Source organism: Ochotona curzoniae, unplaced genomic scaffold (genome assembly GCF_017591425.1).
Source record: "Ochotona curzoniae isolate NIBS_2020 unplaced genomic scaffold, NIBS_Ocur_1.0 scaffold_2453, whole genome shotgun sequence".
In the NCBI taxonomy this organism is placed as follows: Eukaryota; Metazoa; Chordata; class Mammalia; order Lagomorpha; family Ochotonidae; genus Ochotona; species Ochotona curzoniae.
The window spans coordinates 21,558,451-21,579,706 of NW_024467094.1; the positions used below are offsets into that span (position 1 = coordinate 21,558,451).

The window sequence follows — 21,256 nt, forward strand, 5'->3', positions numbered from 1 at the left end:
AGTGGTTAAGTCCTCGCCTTGCACGCCCGGGATCCCATATGGGCGCCGGTTCTAATCCCGGCAGCCCTGCTTCCCTTCCAGCTCCCTGCCTGTGGCCTGGGAAAGCAGTCGAGGACAGCCCAAAGCTTTGGGACCCTGCACCCGCGTGGGAGACCCGGAAGAGGCTCCTGGCTTCGGATCGGCATAGTATCGGCCCGTTGCGCTCACTTGGGGAGTGAATCATCGGGCGGAAGATCTTCCTCTCTGTCTCTCCTCTCTGTATATCCGCCTTTCCAATAAAATAAATAAATAAATAAATAAAATAATAAAAAAAAATAAGACTCAAACTCTTCAAATAAACACACACAAATAGTTCCCTCTAGTAAATTATGGATGTTAAAGAAATTCAGAGAAGATGGACAGGATGAAGTATTGTAGGTGGGTTGACCACAGAAGGCTTTTCTTGGAAAGGAAGCAAGGATGGGAGGCCATCAGGCGATGAGATGCAGCAACAGCCCAGGCCACCCATTCCCCACCATAGCAGAGCAAGCAGGTAGTACTGCTAAAGTCTCCTCAACACCGTCTCTCGCTATCCCCTTCTTTTTCCCAGAGAAGAGTTGCTCCAGGATTAGTCAATATGGCCCAAATGGGCAGATGCAGCATAAACACCTGCTACTTTCCAGAGCTTGATATGATCTCAAGGTATTGTTTCAAATGCTATTTCCTTTTATTCCTCCCAATAAACCCAGGGGGTATGCAAGTCATTTTACCTTCATTTCATAGGTGAAGAAGGACAACAGAGGATAACCCCACTTTCAGGATCCAAATCCCACAAGCCCCTGCCTCTTTCAGGCACTGTCTATTGTATACACTTGGCCCCCTCTCCATCCATCTTTCCTCACGTCGAGGAGATGGAGAAGGCATGGATCCACAACAGCACTGGGCAGCACATTTGAAAGCAGAACTTATTAGCTTTCAAACAAAGACCAGCCACTTGGAGTGGTGAGTGGGTGTTTCCATGCAAACTCGGGCACTTGCATGTTGCTCCATGAACTGAGCCCTGAGCCAACTAAAGAGTCTTTGATTAGGTCTCGGGACTCAATTAGCATCATGGAAACACAGAGCAGATTTCAGAAAGGAAAGGTCATCCGCAAGCCCTAGCATTTGCTGTCCGCCATCTGCCAAGCAGGAAGTGCTGCTCAGATCTATTTTTAATCATCTTCCCTAAGCTGGGGCTCCTGGGAGAACGCAGAGGCCAGGGTTGTTCCAAGCCAAACATTTAATTGCTACCTCTCTGTACACCCTTTAAAACAGTCTCTGGATGCTCAATATCAACTTCTACACTGAGGCTGGCTCTTCAGTGCTATCACTCTGACAGCCACCTCTGCGGGCCAGCAACAAGTCAGTGGGGAAATGCTAGAGACAGTCTGGGACATCGGCTAACCCTGCACAACATGAAAAGAATCCCTACTTCCAGGTACTTGCTTGCTTTTGGTGGCATGTGACATGGAAGATTGCAGAGTGTGGGACCCGGGGTCTATAGAAATAAGTCCACTCCCTGAAGAAGTAAACCTAGTGTGCAAACATCTTCCTTGTCACTCACATTTTTATTCTGAGCACATTTATCACTTCAGAAAGGTACATGAAAACCAGTTCATCCAGGCCGGAACCTCATTTGTGACTCAAGCTATGAAAACTGGCTGGCAAAAAGGGAGTGGTTTCATCTCCCAAAGTCCTGGCCTGCACCACTGGCGGCTCCATCTCAGTAAGCAGGCGCAGGAACATTCTGTCCACTGGCTCCTTCTCCTCCTGTCTTGGACCAGTCGAGCCCAAGGAAAGAAAATGTGGCTGAGAAGGTGGTCTGGGTGGGGAGTCTGGCTCAGGCAGCCCCCGATGGGGCCCCAGCCCACACATCCAACAGAGTTTTCCTGTCTCCCGACACTCTCTCTTTCAGCCTCCCATTTCCACCCAAGGTAGAGCCTCAGCTTATGAACAGTCAGTCAGGCCTCAGCCAAGCCAAGTTCCTTGTGCCAAAAAAGGCCCAGGCAGGCAGCTGACCATCACTCACGGCATTCCCCAGCCAGCACAACGTGGGGTGGCTGCAGGGCCCTCTGTGCATACCAACAGAGGTCTGCTCGGGGCTCCTATCCATCCCTCCATGCTCTCCTTCCCTCCTCCCCAGAGTGGCCAGTGTGGGAAAGCTAACCTGAAAGGGTACCTTGACCGTGGGATCTTTGCCTGAGGATGTGAAACAGGAGCCTGGGTATCGGAGCAACCTAACACCAGCCACAGCACAGCAGGGAGGGCTGGGGAGGAAGGGACAAAGCAAGCAGCCCAAGCTCCCCTGCCTGGGGCGGGGGAACTCTGCTCTAGTGAGCTGGGGCACTCTTGGCCCAAGGAAAAAGAAAAACAAAACAGAAAAAGGCCATGGCACTGGGTCACTCCTCCTTGACCCAGTTGGACCACTAGCTAATTAGGGCTTCTAAGCCATGGCTGGCTCCTGAGTTCTTCTTCTTTGTCTGGTTTCAGCAGAAAATGAAAATTAATCAGCAAACAAATGAACAAAGGGTAACTGCCCCATTGCTAAGGATGACCTGTGCTTTTCCTCCGTCCACTCTCTCTCGTGTTTCTCAGGGCTCCAAGGGTCTGAAATCCCCCAGGAAAAGCAAACAGAAGAGGGAGGTACTGCGTTTCCCAGCACAGGGTAGGGGGATGGAGGGGGGACAGTACCTGGGGATTTCAGAACAAGGCCAACTGTCCGGGAAGGACCTGGGTTCACTCTCCTGTTAACATCTGAGTAAGAAACAGGTCATGTAAGAGCACACTGGAGTACCAGATGGTGGGCTCAGGCCTGAGTTCAGATTCTGGTTCTGTCTTTCACAGGCTGGCTTCCCCCTTGGCCAACTCAGTTACAGTCTCACTTCCCTCATTGCACATCTACCTCTGGGTTGGCATGAGACAGAAGACACAACACATACCAGAAAGGTCCAGCACAGAGGGCCTGCATCCAGACACTGGCTAAGCCAGTGTCCAGTAAGTGGACACTGGGCATTTGGGGAGTTACTAGGGGAGGAGAGAGTGGACAGGGCTCATGCAGGATCTTCCAAGCACTGAGAACACTTATCCTAGATCTGTGCTTTCCAAATATGAGTACCAGTTGCATGTGAAGGTGGGGGAAGGGGCTGTTGCTTATTAAAAAAAACTACAACGCAGATCTCTGGCAGGGCTGTGTTGGAATGTGTAGGATGAGGCAAGCTGGGAAGCCAGACATGAAATTGAAGGAGGTACTCACTCTGTGGTGTGATCCTGCACTTGAACAACCCAGAGAAGTGAGCACCTCCTTGAATCTGTGTCCCAGAGGATTTGCTTCTCCAAGACCGGTTAAGGCCCTGGCTCCCAGTCACCCTCAGACTTACAGCACAGAATTCTTCATAGGTGGGCCCCAGAGCTACCTTCTTATCACAGGTGATTCTGATTAGCTGCCACATTTGGGGATCATGGCCCCAGAAGCCCCATTTTTGGATGTCAGTTTCAATCATTCTCAGGCAAGCCCTAAGGTACACGAAGATTCCAGAAGCCATTTACCCCGCGCGCCCCCCCCCCCCCCGCGCCTTCTTTTGACCCTATCCCAAGCGTCATGGTTATACCTCAATCTTTTCGATTCTAGATCATAAGCTACCTTAGGGCAAGAATTTTGTTATGTCATGTCCATTTCTGCAACCCTAGTGGCTCACAGAGTGGTACTCAATCTATTATGCTGAATGATCAGAGACTAAATGACTTGTCCATGGCCACACTTACACTTCACTGCAAAACCAAGACAGAGTTGGCTTCACTCCTCATTCAGTGCTTTGCAAATGGTGCCTACATGGGCATGTGGGTTCATGTCCCAGCGGCTCCACTTCCAATCTAGTTCCTTTTTAATGGCTTGGGGAAAACAGCAAAAGATAGGGCCCTGCCACCCACATGGAAGTCCTGGAAGTACCTCCCAGCTTAGCCCTGGCCCAGTCCCAGCCATTGCAACCACCTGGAAACAAACCATTGGATAGAAGATCTGTTCTCTCGCTCACTCTCACTCTCCCTCACTCTGTGTGTGTTTCAAAGAAATAAATCTCTGAAGTAAACAAATGGTGCCACTGACTCTCTGTCTTTAGCAGGGCTGCACACTGTCTTCCCATTAGAGACGAGACTGTAGGAAATTGTGCACAGTCTGGCTTGGTCACCTTGTACCCCGTGGTGGGAACCTGGGGTGTGAAATGGCTGAGACTGAGGTAGCACCTCACCCCTCTACCAGCCCTCCTGAATGGGGCCACCTGGATCACTGGGACTTCCTCTGGAAACTACTCGCACCCATTCCACAGCTCACTCCAATTATCTGGGTCAGCGCAGGGGAGTAACTGGGCCTCTCACTTGTTTTAATGGAACAGAGTCACGCACGTTTGTTTATGTATTCTCGCCATGGTTGACCACACACCTGGCAAAGCCAAAACTATTTACTACCTAGCCTTTCCAGCAACCATTGCTGACCCTTGCACCCATCCCAAACAAGGAATCCAGACGCTAAATAGCTCTTCCCTCCCACCAAGGATGGCAGTCTCGATTTGAAAAGTCAGGGGACCAGCTGGCTCGGAATGAAGTCATTTCTGTTTTTAAGCACTGGTTACAGGCCTGGGATTCTGCCTGTCAGAGGCAGGCAGGGGCCTGAAACTCCAAGCACATGGCCCGGCATAATGGCTTTCCATAAATGTTTGCTGAATAAACAAACAAAGGCATGGGAAGTCAGCCAGTCTGGGCTCTCAACTCAAGTCCATCCTCTCTCCTGTCAGTTTCAAGGTGACCAGTCACACAGGTGCCTGGCAGCAGCCTGGTGACCTAGATTTGTCAGCCCTTATCTTATCAGCTTTCCTCCTTCCTCCAGCACCTACCCCCACAGTGCCTGGGGCAGCTGGCTGGGCCTGTTTTCATAGAGAGGGAGACAGACAGGGAGGAGCTCTGGCATGGATATATTTTGTTGTTTTCCTTTTCTTTTCTTTCCTTCCCCCCTCCCCATCCTTCTGTGTAGAGGTAGATTAAGAAATACAGACTTTGAGTTCAAAGGAACTCCAGGCCCACTCCCTCTCTTAGATTTCCCAGGTGAATGACTGGGGTGAACCCCTGGACAAAGCTCACCTTTAGGACACTCTGCCTGTACACAGGGGCATAGCCACAAGGACCCAGCTGTGAGAGAGGCACACACTGCTGGGTTAGGCTGAGGCTGGGGGTGTGGGTTACTACTCTGTGTGTGTGGATATCTCATGGAAATCGGCACAGGGAAGGGAGGCAATACAGAAATGTTAGCTTCTGGGGACCAGCTTCAACATGGGGGGTCTCCCTGCAAGGAGATCTGGAGCATCTAACACAGAAGAAGAGCTCAACAAATGTGGAAGTGAGGACAGGGCACAGGGCAAGGGGTTTTACTCCACGACCTCCTGTTCAGCAAGGAAGTTCTTTTCTGGCTCCTCATTTATCTCTTGGGAAGCTGAGGTTACATGCAGGGAGCACTCTTGGTGGGGCCAATTCTCACAGGGAGGAAAAGGGACTCTGGACCTTTGAAGATCTATACATTTCATCTGACACCCCAAGTTGCCCCATCAATAGCTCAAGGGTGTTGGGGTGGGAAGGGGTGGGCAGAAAGCCAGTGCCACCTGCTGTGTCTCTGGGCAAAACAGTGGCCTGGAGGTTAGGGAGCTTGTGGACTGCTGCTGAGATGTTGTTGTTAGCAGCAGCTGGCAGAGCCATCTCCCCTCTTCCTCATCTGCCCCTCCTCCTCCAGTGAGTCACTGTCCAGCCACCAGCAATGCACTAGGGAGGGGACAGAAGCCCAGATATAAAGCTTTCCTTGGTCTGGCTACTCCCACCCTAGAGATAATACTCCCAGGGTCACCAGGTCAGGCCCTCCCCTTGGGAGTTTCTTTTAGGGTTTTGTTTTTTGTTTGCTTTACCTTTTTTTTTTTTTTTTTTTAAGATTAGGACAGCAACATCTTTTCAAAGTAGCCCACCCTGAAGCACCACAATTGACAACAAGCAATTCTCAGCCACTGCCCCAGCTGCTGCACTGGCTGCTGCTGTCACAGTGGACTGAGGTCTTTGTAAATGGTTGACAATGGAGTCAGTGGCAAAATAACCATCTGACAAATGAAAGGGCAGGAGCAGATTCTCCCATTTGAATTCTAGAGAGGCCTGGATGCTGCCTGCACATAGCGGGCCCCAGAGAGCAGCAGTAGAAGGTGCTGCTGGTGCATCACCTCCAGAGGCTGACCTGCTGGTCACTTTAGAATGTTAAATCTTCACAGAATTACAAGAGCTAACAGTGAGTACCAAGCCAAGTGCTCACTGTAAGGCAGGCACTGCGCTAACAGCTTTACGCTGATCACCCCTCATCTCAGCTCCACAGAACATCCTGGTTATGTATCTAATGCCAATATCGATTCCATTTCACCATGAGGCTGTTTAGACATGGGTGGTGACTTCACAATTACCAAGTGAAGCCAGGACTCCAAGGTCACACTGTTGCCCATAAGTTATATTGGCTCACGCAGCATCTCATGATTAGAACTGTCAGATCCCCAAAATGGGAAAAGCGGAGAGCCAAGAGGGACAGGTGCACAGCACTGTCCCAGATCCTCCCACCTCCCTTGCAGCCACATCCTGCAGCAATGCTGGGACGCAGACAAAGGGAGGAGGATCTTCAAGAGCAAGAGGATCCAGTTGACCCAGGAGGCTTCCTACAAGAGAAAAACACTAGAGTTGGTCTTCCAGAATCAGTAAGATTTAACCCTAAAAGAAAGGCTCCTCCAGGCAAAGGAAGTGACATGAGGAAAGAAAGGGTAGGATTTGCTACCATCATTATTGAGAGACAATGTGAAACAGCAAGTGCCCAAGGGAGCCATCTTGGGCACCACAGCAAGTGCACCAGCAGCTCTGGATCTGAAGCCATGCTGTTCCTAGTAACCTTACCTTTAGGCAAGTCACTTAATTCCCACCTGGAGGGAATGTTGTCAAGTAAGTGATGATGTAAGTCAGCTGTCTAAAGGACTCCTTGATACACAGATGTTCAGAAAACAGTAGTTAGGGTCATGTCCAGTTTTTCAGCTTGTGTGCCTTCGGTGGCACCAAACACAACCTCATCAGTTACATCCTCGTGCCCTGTGCAGCAAGTGAGCCCCTCAGGACTTAAGGTCTTTGGATGCAGAGACCATGTCACCCCTAACACCATCAGTATGTGACAGTGGAGTCCAATCAGACCCCCAAACAGCCAAACCTGTCACAACACTGTGTTCCCATTCTAGAGGCTAGAGGGAGCACCAGGACCCAAACAAAACATGGGGGAAGGGCCTTGAAGCCATGTTGTTTTCCAGGGTAAACACCTGGTTGAAAAGTACTCGTCTTTGCATTTCCCTGTGAACACAATCCTGCAATCACAAGAGTCTTTGTCGAATGCCTAGACGCTAAGGTACAAACTAGTCTGAAGATTAGAACCTCACAGACATTTGCAAACCACAGAGTTAATTTCCAGGGTACGCCTCATCGCTCAAGTCAACATTTCCTTTCGGTATTTAAAGTAACCACATAGAAAGAATCACATTTGAGAAGATTCGTGCTCCAGCTGCCTGCAGTTTTCTGCACAAAAACACAAAGATGATTCACCAGACTGGGTTCCCAGCAGCTCCCCTAGGAATAGGCTGCTGAGACACTCCAAGTGTGCCCAGATCATTAATTCCACAGGGCATACAGCTGTGTGGCACATCTGCCCCATGTACACAGTGAACTTTCCGGACTCAGTCTCCCTTGTTCATGTCTACAAATAACAGGGATAGATTCCGCACCCGCCCCTTAAAGCACAGAATGCTTGCATTTCTTTTTCCAGCAGTGACCAACAACTATTTGCTGAATAACCACCATATGCCTGGCACATATTCAGGACACTGCAATGGACATACATACAAGTTTCCCTGTTCCCAGTCTCTGTGAGCAGTTCAGCTACCATGTTGTAGCAACATTCACCCTGTGCTGGTCCTATCATGACTTGCTCAGAAGTCAGCCAACTGCCAACAAGATAAAAGTCCAAACTTTTCATTCTTCTAACAATCTGTTTTCAACCTACTCTTTCAACTGTTTTCACACAGTCTGAATATCTAATCCCAGAGAATGGCTGCTCCCTGCATACTTCCTGCCTTTGTCTCTGTCCGTGCTGCTCTTTTTTCACCAGCTCCTCCCCATCCACTTCCGCACATCCAGGCCCAGTGCTTCCAGGATTGGCTCCAGCTCCTTTCTTCCAGTCTGCCTGGAATCTCATTTTCTAGACATATAGACCTTAAGACTTAGTTGTATTGGCTTCTTTTTACCAACAAGTCTTTTTACAACCTGAAAAGCACTTGAACCGTCCCTAGAAAAATACACATAAACATAATGAAACACATAATTGCAGGAATCCCTTGACAACATGGGCCATGGACCCCTGAGGAAGACTCTTTGGTGAGAGTGTAGCAGTCACCCATTCTAATACTAATTGAGAATTTACCAGTTTTAGGTGCAGTGCTGGTGTTAAAGACACAAAAGTGACATCATGACCATCTCCTCTAGTGGTTCATGGGAGATGTGTGCCATTTCACTGTTTTCATGATTTGTGAGAAATATAAGGTGAAGAAGCATTATCTTTAGAAAGGAATGACCTAATAAGCACCCATTAACTCCCCCAGCTACACCAAGGAAGGAGGCTGGGCAGGACCGCAATAATACAGACATACTTAGTATTTGTACCCTTCAGGACGGTGTCCCTGTGACAGAATGGACATGGTTTCCACTTCTATCACCAACACACACACAAGACACCCCAAGATCCAGTTAAGACGGCTCTACTGTGAACCAGATGCTGCACAATTAACCCAGCGCATCTTCTGGCTCATTTCATGCTGAACCGCTTCAATCTCTGCCATGTCAAAGTGGGAACATATCAAAATATGCCACAGTTTAGAAGCCCTAGCTCCTTTTCCACCCAGAAACTCTGTTCTCTAACCACATCCCTTTGTTCAGAGATTTTCTGTACAGTTTTAGTTCTCCTGTCACCTCTTCCTGGGTAGTCAACCAATAGTTTTGGAGGAATACAAACAAGCTAGGAGACAGGGTGTTCTCAGATAGCTGAGTTTTAAAAAAAAAAAAAATTGTTTTAGGTTAAAAAAGTGAGTCTCTTTACAAAAGTCTAATGGGTTGGATATATTTCAAAACTGGGCTCATTGGGTATGCTGGAACTCTTTCATAACCTGCCACTTCTGTCTTGTCTGTTTAGCAAACACTGACATTCAATAGGCAAGAAGCTAAGCCAACACCATGGTTTGCACCACACACAGCACTTGCTGGTGTTTCTTACAATCCCCCCCCCCATTACTGTCCACAGACCTCAGTCCCAGTATCCCAGATACTAACAAGTTAATTTTTTAGCAGACAAAAATTTCAGGTTTTCATTCCATCTATTTTCCACCCTCCTGTTAAAATACAAGTATTTTATTCAAACAAAAACCTTGTCTTATCCAAATGTTCCCATGTGTCACTTATCCATTAACCATCAAAAACCTCTCAATAAAATCATGGTTCAACTTCTATTTCCCAAGTTAGATAATAAGTTCATAGAGTAATTCTCTTCAAGAGTCAAGTCTTACATGGTTGACTTTACGAATTATGCCATTTGATGTGACATGGCAGTCACTAACTTTAGCTCTACTTGTATAACTGAATGCTGCTCACCAGTAACATTTCCCAGGGTACCCATAGAAAAAGAAATGAGGGGATTTTAAGAAATTCTGTTCCTGTGTTTATTATTTACATGACATTTTCAGAACACCAATAATTGCATTCATGCTTTAGAGAGAATTATCATACATTAAAATCACAAACTGGTGAGCAGAGGGAATCCAGAGAAGCAACTCCCTGTGCTGGCACACCCCAGTTCCTTCCCTCCCATCTCCCCCGCCCTGGTTATGGCCTCCAGTCTCCTGCAGAGCGGCTACGCATCTGAGAATCACTGGTGGAGGACACTAAACTAGAGGAGAGACAGAAAGCTGAGGCCGGTGGGTCCCTCAGCAGTCACTAGATCAACACTGAGCTTTAGAATATCTGACCCCTGTCTCTTCCCTAAAAGCAGTGCTACATCTAGTCTCTGAGCAGGAAGGGAAAACCAAATACAGTTCCACTGGAACCCCATGGGGAACAAAAACAACCTACTTCCCCAAAGTTCCCACACTTGCAAACAAGACCAGGGCTCCTCACACATGGTAGTATGGCCGGGTCTAAGGTGGAGATCCTGGGCTGAGGCTGTGTGACCTCTGGCTGGTTACTGAGTCACACATGGCCTGTTTCCCCATGAACAGGCACTTGGACCAGCTGATCTGAAGTTCTGAGAAGTCTGTGCCTGCCACAAGATCAGCTGACCTTAAGGTGTGACATAACAACTTTTATAGTTCCAGAAGGTGTGCAAAAGATTTCCTCCTTCCATCTGCCCTAGACATTCATTCTATAGCTTCCTGTAATACCTCTCCCCCAAGAGCCCAGAGCACAACACCACCACATGCCGAACATGGGTCTGCAATAGATGAGTCCAACCCACCATTCCTAAATAGCTTAAAGCCCATTGCCATTGACAGGCTGACAGTACAGAGGCATGGGAAGGGCTGTTCACCACAAGCTTCCAAAGGTCAAAGTAGAATCTGTTTCTTGGTAATAGAGCCACAAATTTTGGATTATTAACAGAGCAACTAACTCTTCCAAGTGAAGTTTTTATTAATTTATATCCAAAGTACATTTTTATACTGGGGCTTGCTTCATTAAGAAAGAAACAACAGGATGAGCAATTCTTTGTGCCAACTCAAAATACCTTTGCATGCAAACATGCCAGTGTTTAAACCACAATAGACCCTAAGAAAGAAACCGTAGGCTGCTTCAGCACATTCCCCAGATAGTTCTCTCATCAATGTGGAGTGCCCCTCTCCCCATCCACCGTCCTACAGAACAAATGCTGATTACCTTTCCCAGACATTCTCAGCTTTCAGCTTCCTTCCCTCTTCTACAGCTCCTCTGCTTGGTGTTGGGGAGGACCAATTCCCCCCAACTCATTTTTCTGCCACATTTTTCCTGTTTCTGGATAGTAAGGCCAAGACAAGCCATCAGACTACCTTACATTTGCATAGAAGTTGTCATCTTTCAACCTTGCGCACACTCATGATTTCATCCACGCCCCATAACAACCCTATGAGGTAAGCCTGCTGCCTCCTCCAGTACTGCTCGCTTCTCCCCCATGGTGTTTCAGGCAGGGCACGGGGTAAGTGCACACCGAGTACTATGAATTAATAATCTGAAAGTCTGTACTATCGCCCCCCTTTTCCCCAAGAAAATCTCACATTGTGGTCTTGAGCCCCAAGATTACGGGATCAGGGTGTGGGGAAGCGATGAGGTCAAGAGGGTGGAGTCCTCATGAATGAGCCTTTACAAAGCAGCCCGAGAGAGCTCCGGCACCCTATGTGAGAGCATAGGCAGAACAAGCCATCCAGGAATGAGGAAGTGGGTCCTCACCAGACACTCGGGCGACCAGGGCCCTTGCTTGTACTTCCACACGTTGATTGTGTTTGGAAGTCAGTGGTGTTTTGTTACAGCAGCCCTGACATGGTTCAAAACTCCATCAGAAACAGCAAACACTGCTTTATCTGTTTTATGAGTGAGAATATGAATTCACGCATCAGACAGCTGGTTGCAGGCAGCTAGGCCTCTGGGGATTGGGAGCAAGCTGGGAAGGTGAAAACCTACTGCAGGATCCTCAGCAACAACTGATCCACACAGTCCCTAACTGTTTATAAGCTCACAGTTACACACTGCCACATTGAGTCACACTGGCAGCAGGGGAGCTGAGAGTTCTGAGTTTGCTCCCAGCTCAGCTCCCTGCTGGCCACACGACAAGGGAGGGCATGAGTTATCCAGGCCTTTGTGTATCCCCTTCTCCGCAACGAAGGCAGATTCACTTTTTTTTTTTTGGCTAAATAAATGTCAAGCTCTCAGACCTAAAGCCCTGTTACAAGTACAAAGCATCATTTAATTGTACCAGCCCCAGCTATCTGCCTCCCAGCTCCCAACTCCCACTGAGCAGATTCTAAAACTGCATGGAAGATTAAGTCAAGAGGGGAGAACAGGAGACACATTCTCTCCTTGAACTTTCTTAAATGGAAAGAGAGGAGAGGGGGGAAAAAATTAAAAGAAAGGCCCATTTTCTGAGGAGGCTGGAGCAATGATCTTTCCATTAAGTGGACCTGCATAAGAATCTATAGATTATTTAAGGCTGGGGGTGGCTGTGGAGGAAAATAAAGGACTCTTTGTGCAATGCCAGCTACAGTTCCCTCACTCTCCCTGCAGTCAGGCATTTTACCCGGCTCTTTAAATCCTCAAGTTTTAAGGCACCCCATCTGCACATCGGCTGTAGCCAATGAAACCAGAGCCTCTGCTGACTTAGGCCTGGACTCATGAATGAGCTTTTACCCCCAAAAAAGTAGGAAGAAAGACTTGAGGCCAACAAAGTCCTGTTTGCTCAGTATCTCCTCCCCCAAAGCTTAAACTCCATCTGTACATTCATTTGATCACTTATAGAGCTCTCATCATAGGTCAAGTTTGGATCTGGAAACTGAAGCTGACAGTATGTGGTCCAGGGATGACAGACAAGAAACTGACACATGGAGGTCCCTCTTGGCAGGGTCCTCCTGCATTTTCAGTTTTAACAGACTAAAACAAAGTGGGAAGCTGGCAGAAGAGCTAAGGACTAAAAAGCTAAGTTCTTGTCCAGCACACCCAAGAGATGAGACATAAACTTTGAAAGTCATTACTATCTTCATGTATCTACTTCTTCAATCTTCCAAAGCCCAGCTCAAATAACCACCTCTTCCAAAAACTCTTCCTGAACACCTGCTCAAAGTAATTACTACTCTTCTCCAAACCCTTTTGAGCTCTTGGACAACTTTCAGGCCTCTCAGCTTCTCCTTCCACATGAAATAAGACTAACCACCTACCTTAAGGGCTTCTTAGGTGGGTTTAGCAAGCTAACATTTGTAAAGCATCAAGTAGCAAGCTTTTAGGGCGTGGAAGGTGCTGAAACATGGCACTTCTTCCTTGTTTGTAAGGTACGCCTAGGGACCTGCATCTGGTGTTATGGGTAGAACTACACTTGAGGGTCCCAGCATCATAGTCTATTGATTAAATCCTTGCCTCACACGTACCAGGATCCCATATGGGTACCAGTTCATGTCCCAGGTGCTCCACTTCCCTTCTAGCTCTCTGCTAGAAACCAGTAGAGGATGGGAAAACCAGTAGAGGATGATCCAAAGATTTGGGACGCTGCACCACATGGGAGACCCAGAGGAAGTTCCTGGCTCCTGGCTTCTATATCAGAGTTCTCTGATTCAAATACTGGCCCTGTGCTCCATTTTACCTTCCTTCTTATGTGCACCCTGGGAGGCAGCAGATGATGGTTAAGCGGTTGGGTCCCTGCAAGCCACAAATGTGAGACCCAGATTTGGCCTGGCCAAGTTGAGGGCTTCTAAAGAGCCCACAGTTGAGAGCTTCTAAAGAGTGAACCACCAGATGGGGACTCTGTGTGTGTGTGTGTGTCTCCCTGCCTTTCAAGTTCTTATAAATAAATAAATAAAAACCCTGCTTTAATTTCTTGATATCTATGATAATTTTAAATACAGCAATGATGACAACATTCTGGCTTCCCTGAGCCAACACTTCATCTGGAGTTTTCGAAAATGCATGACAGATCCCAACCTCCCACACCCAAACCTCCACATCCAAGAGAATTCTCCAGGATTCAGAGGGAATCCTAGGCCAGATGAATTAGTTAACAACGTAGCTGAAGGGCAGCTGAAATGCAAACTGAGTAAAGGGTATCGATCAGCAGAAATGGACAAGGAAGGTGTGGCTGAGTCAGGGTCCCACAGCACAGAACCCCCAGGATTCTGTACCACAAGCTCTGTGGCAACGTTAGACCCTGGACAAACCTGGACTGAAGAGCTCAGTACTGCGGCCTGATCTGACAGCTTGCTCTGCCTCACCTGCGGCTGTCCATCCAGGAGGCACACCCACGACCACTGACCCACTGACCCTCTTGGCTGCGGCTGCCAAACTTGGGAGAAAGACAGCAGGGCTGCTTTTTCCCAGGAGCTCTTTTAAACACATCAGGAATACCAATTTTCTGTCTTTTTCTAAACTTAGCCTGGGTATGCATGAAAGTTTGTTTTACTTGAATGGCAATGAAGTTCAGGTTCTGGGGCAAGATGCTTTTTAAGGGAAAGGTCACCATGGGTTTCTTTGTCTGGTAGCCTGGTAAAACCAGTTTCTCCTCCCTGGGGACTCCCAGTGGCAGCAAGGCCAGGTCAGGAAAAGCTGCCCGGAGGAGCCAGTTTCTGGACTGCACAACCAGGAAGTTGGGCTGATTTGCGAGTAACCCCCAGCCCCAACTTCACTGCCAAGGCTCCTCAGGGTAAATGGTGAACCAATATCACCCTCCACAATCCACCCCCACCCACTCCAAAGGCCGTAAACCGCCACCGCATCCACAGCTGCGTTTGACCCTCCCCAAAGACCACCTTCACCCCACAGCTTTCCTGAGGCCTTCTTATCTCAGCTAATAAACCTCTCCCCCAAGACTCCCCACCTACCATTCACAGCATTCACAGTTCAAGCAGGCATCAGCTCCCAAAGCCTCCGAACAAGGCATGACATCTGATTTCCCAAAGAACAAGTTCAATAGCTACCCTGTCCCTCCCACCTTTGCAACCTAAATGCCCCTGGAGCTCCTGGAGAGACCTGCACACCTCTGAAGCCTCAGCAGCACCAAGGGCTCTCCCAAGGGACAGGCAAAGAGGGACTGCGGGAAACGTGTACCTTGGAAATCAGTTCATCGTGATTGGCCAAGTGGGCTCGGCAGTGAATGCAGCTGTAGGTCCGGTGGCAGGAGGGCAGATATGCCTGGAAAGTCTTGGATCTTGTCATCTTCACCATCGGCGCTGCTGAGCGTGGGGTGAACTCCGGGGTAGCCCACGAGGCACTCCCACAGGATGGGTCGCACGGGAAACACCGGAAGACACAGGTAAAGGCCGTGGTTTGGCAGGGAGTGGGTGTGGGGCAGGCTCCACACACTGGCGACGTCTTCAGAGGAAGGACCCCCCAGCAGAGGTCCAGGACTGGGACTCAGCACCCTGCAGTGCCAAGACAAGGGGAGGGACGTTAGCAAGGGGAGCAGGCCTGCCCACAAAGCCAGTGTGGCTTCACTGCAGCCCAGAGAAGAGATAAAACAACCTCCTTCTCTATTCCTGGTACAGATCAGCCAACCCCAAACTGGGAACCCAAAATCTGAAATCCAAAACTCTTTGGGTAACAACATGACACTCAAGAAGTTTCAGGTTTTGGAGCTTTGTTTTTTTGTTTGTTTGTTTGTTTGTTTTAGGGATGTCCAACTGGATGGGTCTGTGCAAATATTCCCAGATCCAAACAGCTCTGAAATACTTCTGAACCCAGGCATTCAAAGTGAGACAACCAACCTGCACCACAGACAAGATGCCCAGGGAGAGAATGGTGACCCCAGGCCCACTGCTGTGGAAGAACTGAGAGTAGTACCCCCAGGCTCCCTCCACACACACACTCCGCCACCTCCTCATTCCCAGGCAACCCTAGAAAAGACTGGCTGCAAGAGGGACAGCTGCAACAGGGAGTGGACACCTGAGGACCTCCGCCTCCCAGGTCAGCCAAGGAGCTTCACCATGTCCCACCATCCATGCAGACAGAGCTGACAGCAAGCCTCATATTCACCTGTGCTTAGGGGCTGAACACGGGACAGAAAGGATCAACCTCCAATAGGCAGGATTCCTACGGGCTAGTCAGCTCTTTAGGGAAAAGGAAATCCTTTGCAGTATCTTGTCTAGAAGCAGATGATCAGATTTTTATTTGTCTGCTGGTAAAAACCAGTGAATGAATGGTATCAGTGTTGTAACCAAACTCTTGCATCTAGGATTCAGTTTATCAGACTTCCTCCAGACCGCCCATCGCTTGCTCACCCTAAAGGAACATCTCTCCTACTATACACAGCCTCAGCTCTCTTCTGCTACTGGGAACCAAGGGCACTGAGGGTTACTGAGGGTAACCAAGAGGGTGGGAGGTCCAAGGGAGGGTCTGGGGACAGCATCATAGCCCTGGGAAGCAGCTGTCCCCTCTGCCTCATGCTCCCAAGCCTGGCATGTGTCTGTTCTATCCCTGGGCTTCACCAGACGGGTGATGCTCCTACCTGCCTGCCTCTCAGGAAAGCCATGGATGTTTACTAGCAACTGTGACATGCTTTGGAGATAAAATGGTTCAGGGACATGAGGAAGGAGATGGTGTAAGATCTTCCTTGCTGGATTCTGTCTTAGACCTATCTGGATATTGAAAGCCTGCAAGTCACAGTCCACTTTTTCTTCTGAATCTGTCTGGAAACAAATCTCCAGAAGCGAAGCCACCCTTCTCCTTGGCATCCTTCCCATGACAGCATCTTCTGCCCCAACCAACACCTCCACCTGCCATGGGGGACTAGAGGACCACAGAGCTCATTACCACTTACAGGCAGTGACAGAGGGTCCCTTTCTGCAGTCCTGAGCCTAGAAGACCACCCAGGACCCAAAGGACACAGGGACCAAAAATACAATACATATCTGGTTATGGACAGCACCGAGGCCAATGGGGGCAAAGCATAGCGTCTTTCCTACTTAGGATTCCATGGCTCCTTTTTAAAGATGTGAAGTCAGATAAGCGGAAAATTTAGGAAGCACTTGAATAATAGGCAGAAGAAAAGTTAACTGCCTCGGCTTCTCCTTGGAGCTAGGTTGGGCCCCAACAGGCACCAAGGAGGGGGTCAGGATCCAAAACCCTTTCAGCACTCCCTGGACACACTCTGGGTAGCACAGCCCACAAAAAAAACCAAACCAATACAGTTGTTGCACAAGGTTAGCAGTGGCAAAAAGTATCATAGGACACTCAGGTCCCACTCTGAGGACAGAATGTCCAACAAAGGAAGGGGTGGTAAGGGAGTGAGATAAAACAAGGAAAGTCAGAGAACATGAGCAGAGAAGGTTTCTTGGGGTCCCAGCCCTCACTGCCCAATGGGGAGGGCAAGGAGCACTCAAACCTTGTGTGTCCTACACAGCAAGAGATGGAAGGGGAACGAGGCTGCTGGCTGCTAGGCCAGCTTGACAGAACAGTCACAAAATCTGCTTTCTTGCACGTGAAAACAGCTGCTCCATGATGCATTTCCTCAGAGCAGTTATTTCTTCTCTCACTTCTCATCTGTAACAAACTCAAAAAAAGTTAACAGACAGGGAGGTTTCTGTGTCTGCCCAGCTTCTAATCTGAATCTCTGAACTTATTCCAAGCTACTTTCCATGCCAAAAGTGGTGGTCTTCTGTCTCCAGGGTGGGTGTCACAGACAAACATGTGCCCATGAACACATTTCACTACAGCCCTGAACTTCAACACCCAAGGGAAAACCCCGCCATCCAAGCAACATCCTTGGGGTTCTGGTGAGGAAAAGCCCTGCAGAACCAAGAGGTATGGGGCTTTGCCAGCACAAGGTCACAACGCTCCCCTCACTCTTGGCCAAGAACTCACAGGTCTCCTAAATAGATGACTCAAGGGGAAAGGAGAGGAAAAGCAGTTTGCTGAAAATGAATCCTGGGGCAGCTATAGTGGTGCAACGGTTGTGATGCAAGCATCCCATATGAGAAGCAGCCACCTGTGATGCCAATTTCCCATGAGAAACCAGAGTCCCAGCAGCTCCACTGCTGATCCAGTCCCAGCTAATGCTCCTGGGAAGCAGTGGAAGATGGCCCAAATGCTTGGGTCCCTGCTATCCAGGAGGGAGATTGGACTGGTGCTCCAGACTCCCCGGCTTTGGCCTAGCCCAGCCCCATCCATTTTTGCCATTTGGAGATAGAACAAGCAGATGAAAGATCTCCTTCCCTCTCTGTCTCTCCATCTCTCTCTGTAATTCTGTCTTTCAAATAAATATTTTAAATAATAATAATAATAGAGGGGCAGATGCTATGGTGCAGTAGTTAAGCCACTGCCTGTGACACCTGCCAGGATCAAGTCCCAGCTGTTCGACTTCTGATCCAGCTCCCTGCTGATTCACCGAGAAAAGCATTGGATGACAGCCCAAATTCTAGGACTCTTACGCCCCCATGGGACACCCTGATGGGAGTTTCAGGCTCCTAACTTCTGCCTGACCCAGCCCTGCCCATTGCAGCCATCTGGGGAGAGAACCAGCAGATGCAAGATCTCCATCTCTCTTCTCTTTTACTCTTTCAAATAAAGTTAAAAAAAAAAAAACCACAAATAATGGAAAAACACTCTTCAAAAAAGTAAGAAAAAAGACCAACTTCACGTGGGACAGGTTGACAGGACAGGACAAGCCAGAAGAAACTAAGGGGGTCAGGGGAGTGCACAGCCCTGGAAGGTGATCAGGAGAGGGAAAGGAGTGGGCTCAGTGAGGAGAGCGGGGCTCTTGTTGCCCCAGGACTGCCACCTTCAAGAGATACTTCCAGTGGAGCCTCAGCAAGGCAAACGAAACAAGTGGAGGTGTTTTAAGGGAAGAAATGAAAAGTGTGGGGCTGTAGAACTTTGATCCCTGCTAATGGGCCACAGAGACCACAGGACCTCAAGTGTCCAGCTCATTGAGCATACTGTGGCGTACAAATTGATTTCCAACAACAATCAAATGAGCTTGATATTTAAAAGCCTTGGGGCACATGTACAAATTCAACACCGTTTTAAGTGAACTAATAATCCAGGCCGGTGGAAATTAAAGGAAGATTTGCTACCAACCCCAACTGGTTCCTGCTGATTGGCATGAGAAGAAAAAATGTGAAATATTATGATTAAAAACAAAGATCTGAGACACACCAATGTAAGAGCCAAAAGCTCAGGGAGCACCCGCCAAGTGCGGTTGGCCCACCTGCCAGCCAGGCCTCTTCTATGGAAGGCAAAAACGCCACAGTGGGAACCCAAAAACAGAACCTTCTGGGAGCCAGCAGGATGAAGGATAGCAGGTATGGATGCTTTAGCTAATGCTGAAGGAACTGGGGACAAGAGGTAGATGGAAGCAAGACCAAGCCATTATTCATGGCCACAGAACTCCAGAAATGGGCCCCCTGGAGATGAAGGCCACTGCTTCCCACACAGAAGCCGGCTGACCTGAAGCTGTGCCTCTCTATTGTGGTGTCCAAGGTGGACTGTGATGCAGAGGAGGTGAGGACCATGAGACAAGTGGGCCCCAGAGTCACACAAACCGGTTCCCAATCTGTTCAAGGCAGGTGACTTTGCCAAGTTCCTCAGCCTCCCACACCTGGGCTTGCCAGTCTCAAACCCACCCACTCTGGGTTGCTGCAGATATCACAGGGGATGGCCCAAGAATCCTGAGATCTACACAAGGCCGATGCTTTAAAAACAAAAGGAAAGGAAAACGGGGTCTGAGAGTTCAGACAGCCATTTGCTTGGGACCCACTTGAGATGACCTTACTTCTTATCGTTCTCTTATTCACACTGAATGAGGTGCTTGTGTGTGTGACCAGTTTGTCCTAGGGGGATCAGGCCTGCCCTTTCCACCAGGGCCCTTTGATCTGTTTTGGGGTACCATGGAGACAACCAACACCTCTCCAAGCCCTGGGTTCCCTTTTCCAGGTGGGACAACACGGTGGTCACGTTGGGGGTATCATGGGCACATGTTGGTGTTACACTTGATCTTAGTCAAAAGGCCGAGCAGCAATGTGTGCTGGTGTTGATGTGGCTTCTTTAGTAGTCAGTCAGGCTCCCAGCAGCCCCAGGGTAAGCATCGCTGGCCTACCCACCCTGCTTTGCTCTTACCCCTGGTTTTCCATCAGTTGTTTACCAAGCAAACACAGTGGTACGACACAGCGGCTAAGAGGCCCTGGAAGTTGTCCCAAAACCCAGCTGATGTTCACCAGCCGTGGGACCCAGTACAAATAATTTACCTGTGCTTTCCTCAGTTCAATACCCATGTACTGGAACCAGCATTGTGGCACAGCAAGTAAACCTTCCACCGGCAGCACCTGCATCCCATGTGGATGCCGGTTCATTTCCTAGCTGCCCCACTTCTGATCTAGTGCCCTGCTAATGACCTGGAAAAGCAATAGAGGATGGCCTGAGTGCTTGTGCCCACACACCCACGTGGAAGATCCAGATGAAGCTCTTGGGTCCTAGCTTGGTCCTACAGCCTCATCACTGCGACCATCTCGACAGTGAACCAGGGGGTGGAAGGTCTTTCTGTCTCTCTGTAAACTGACTTTCAAATAAAGAAAAACAAAAAATAAAACCACTCACTTATAATTTCTGACTCCAGCTTCCTGAAAATGCAGCTTCTGGGCAGGAGCAATGATGACTCAAGTATTTTGGTTCCAGCTGCCCAAATGGGAAGCAGATACAATACCCGGCTCCCAGCTTCAACACCAGCTGCTGTGGGCATTTAGGGAGTAACACAGCAGACAGGAGTGCTCCCACATACTTTCACTCTAGTCTCTCCCCTCCAGCTGGCAGTCTCTCTTCCTCTCTAAATGGGCTCAGTTCTAATCCCGGCAGCCCCACTTCCCATCCAGCTCCCTGCTTGCAGCCTGGGAAAGCAGTAAAGGATGGTCCAAAGCCTTGGGACCCTACATCCGCCTGAGAGACCCGGAAGAAGCTTCAGGCTCCTGGCTTTGGATCGGCTCAGCACCAGCCATTGTGGCCAATAAAAGAAATAATAAAAATAATAAAAAAAGATTTATTTATTTTTATTGAAAGGCAGATATACAGAGAGGAGAGACAGAGAGGAAGATCTTCCGTCCGATGATTCACTCCCCAAGTGAGTGCAACGGCCGATGCTATGCCGATCTGAAGCCAGGAGCCTCTTCCGGGTCTCCCACGCGGGTGCAGGGTCCCAAAGCTTTGGGCCGTCCTCGACTGCTTTCCCAGGCCACAGGCAGGGAGCTGGAAGGGAAGCGGGGCTGCTGGGGATAGAACTGGCATCCATATGGGATCCCGGGCGTGCAAGGCGAGGACCTTTAACCACTTGCGCCACCGCGCCGGGCCCATAAATAAATCTTTTAAAATACTTTTTAAATACTAATTTTTAAAACACTCAGCTCCAATGTACCCTCAGCATGGGACTCAGTGGTGCCTCCTATGT

The 21,256-nt window shown here is 48.9% G+C and overlaps 1 protein-coding gene across 1 annotated transcript in view; it reads right to left on the reverse strand.

Moving 5' to 3' along the window:
* The window catches only part of YPEL2 (yippee like 2), a 57,796-nt gene that overhangs the window by 20,123 nt on the left and 16,417 nt on the right, over positions 1-21,256 (reverse strand). Inside the window, exon 2 of the mRNA XM_041001568.1 lies at positions 14,935-15,248. Coding sequence (XP_040857502.1) covers positions 14,935-15,051 — 117 coding nt within the window. The 5' untranslated portion in view covers positions 15,052-15,248. The remainder of the gene's footprint in view (positions 1-14,934; positions 15,249-21,256) is intronic.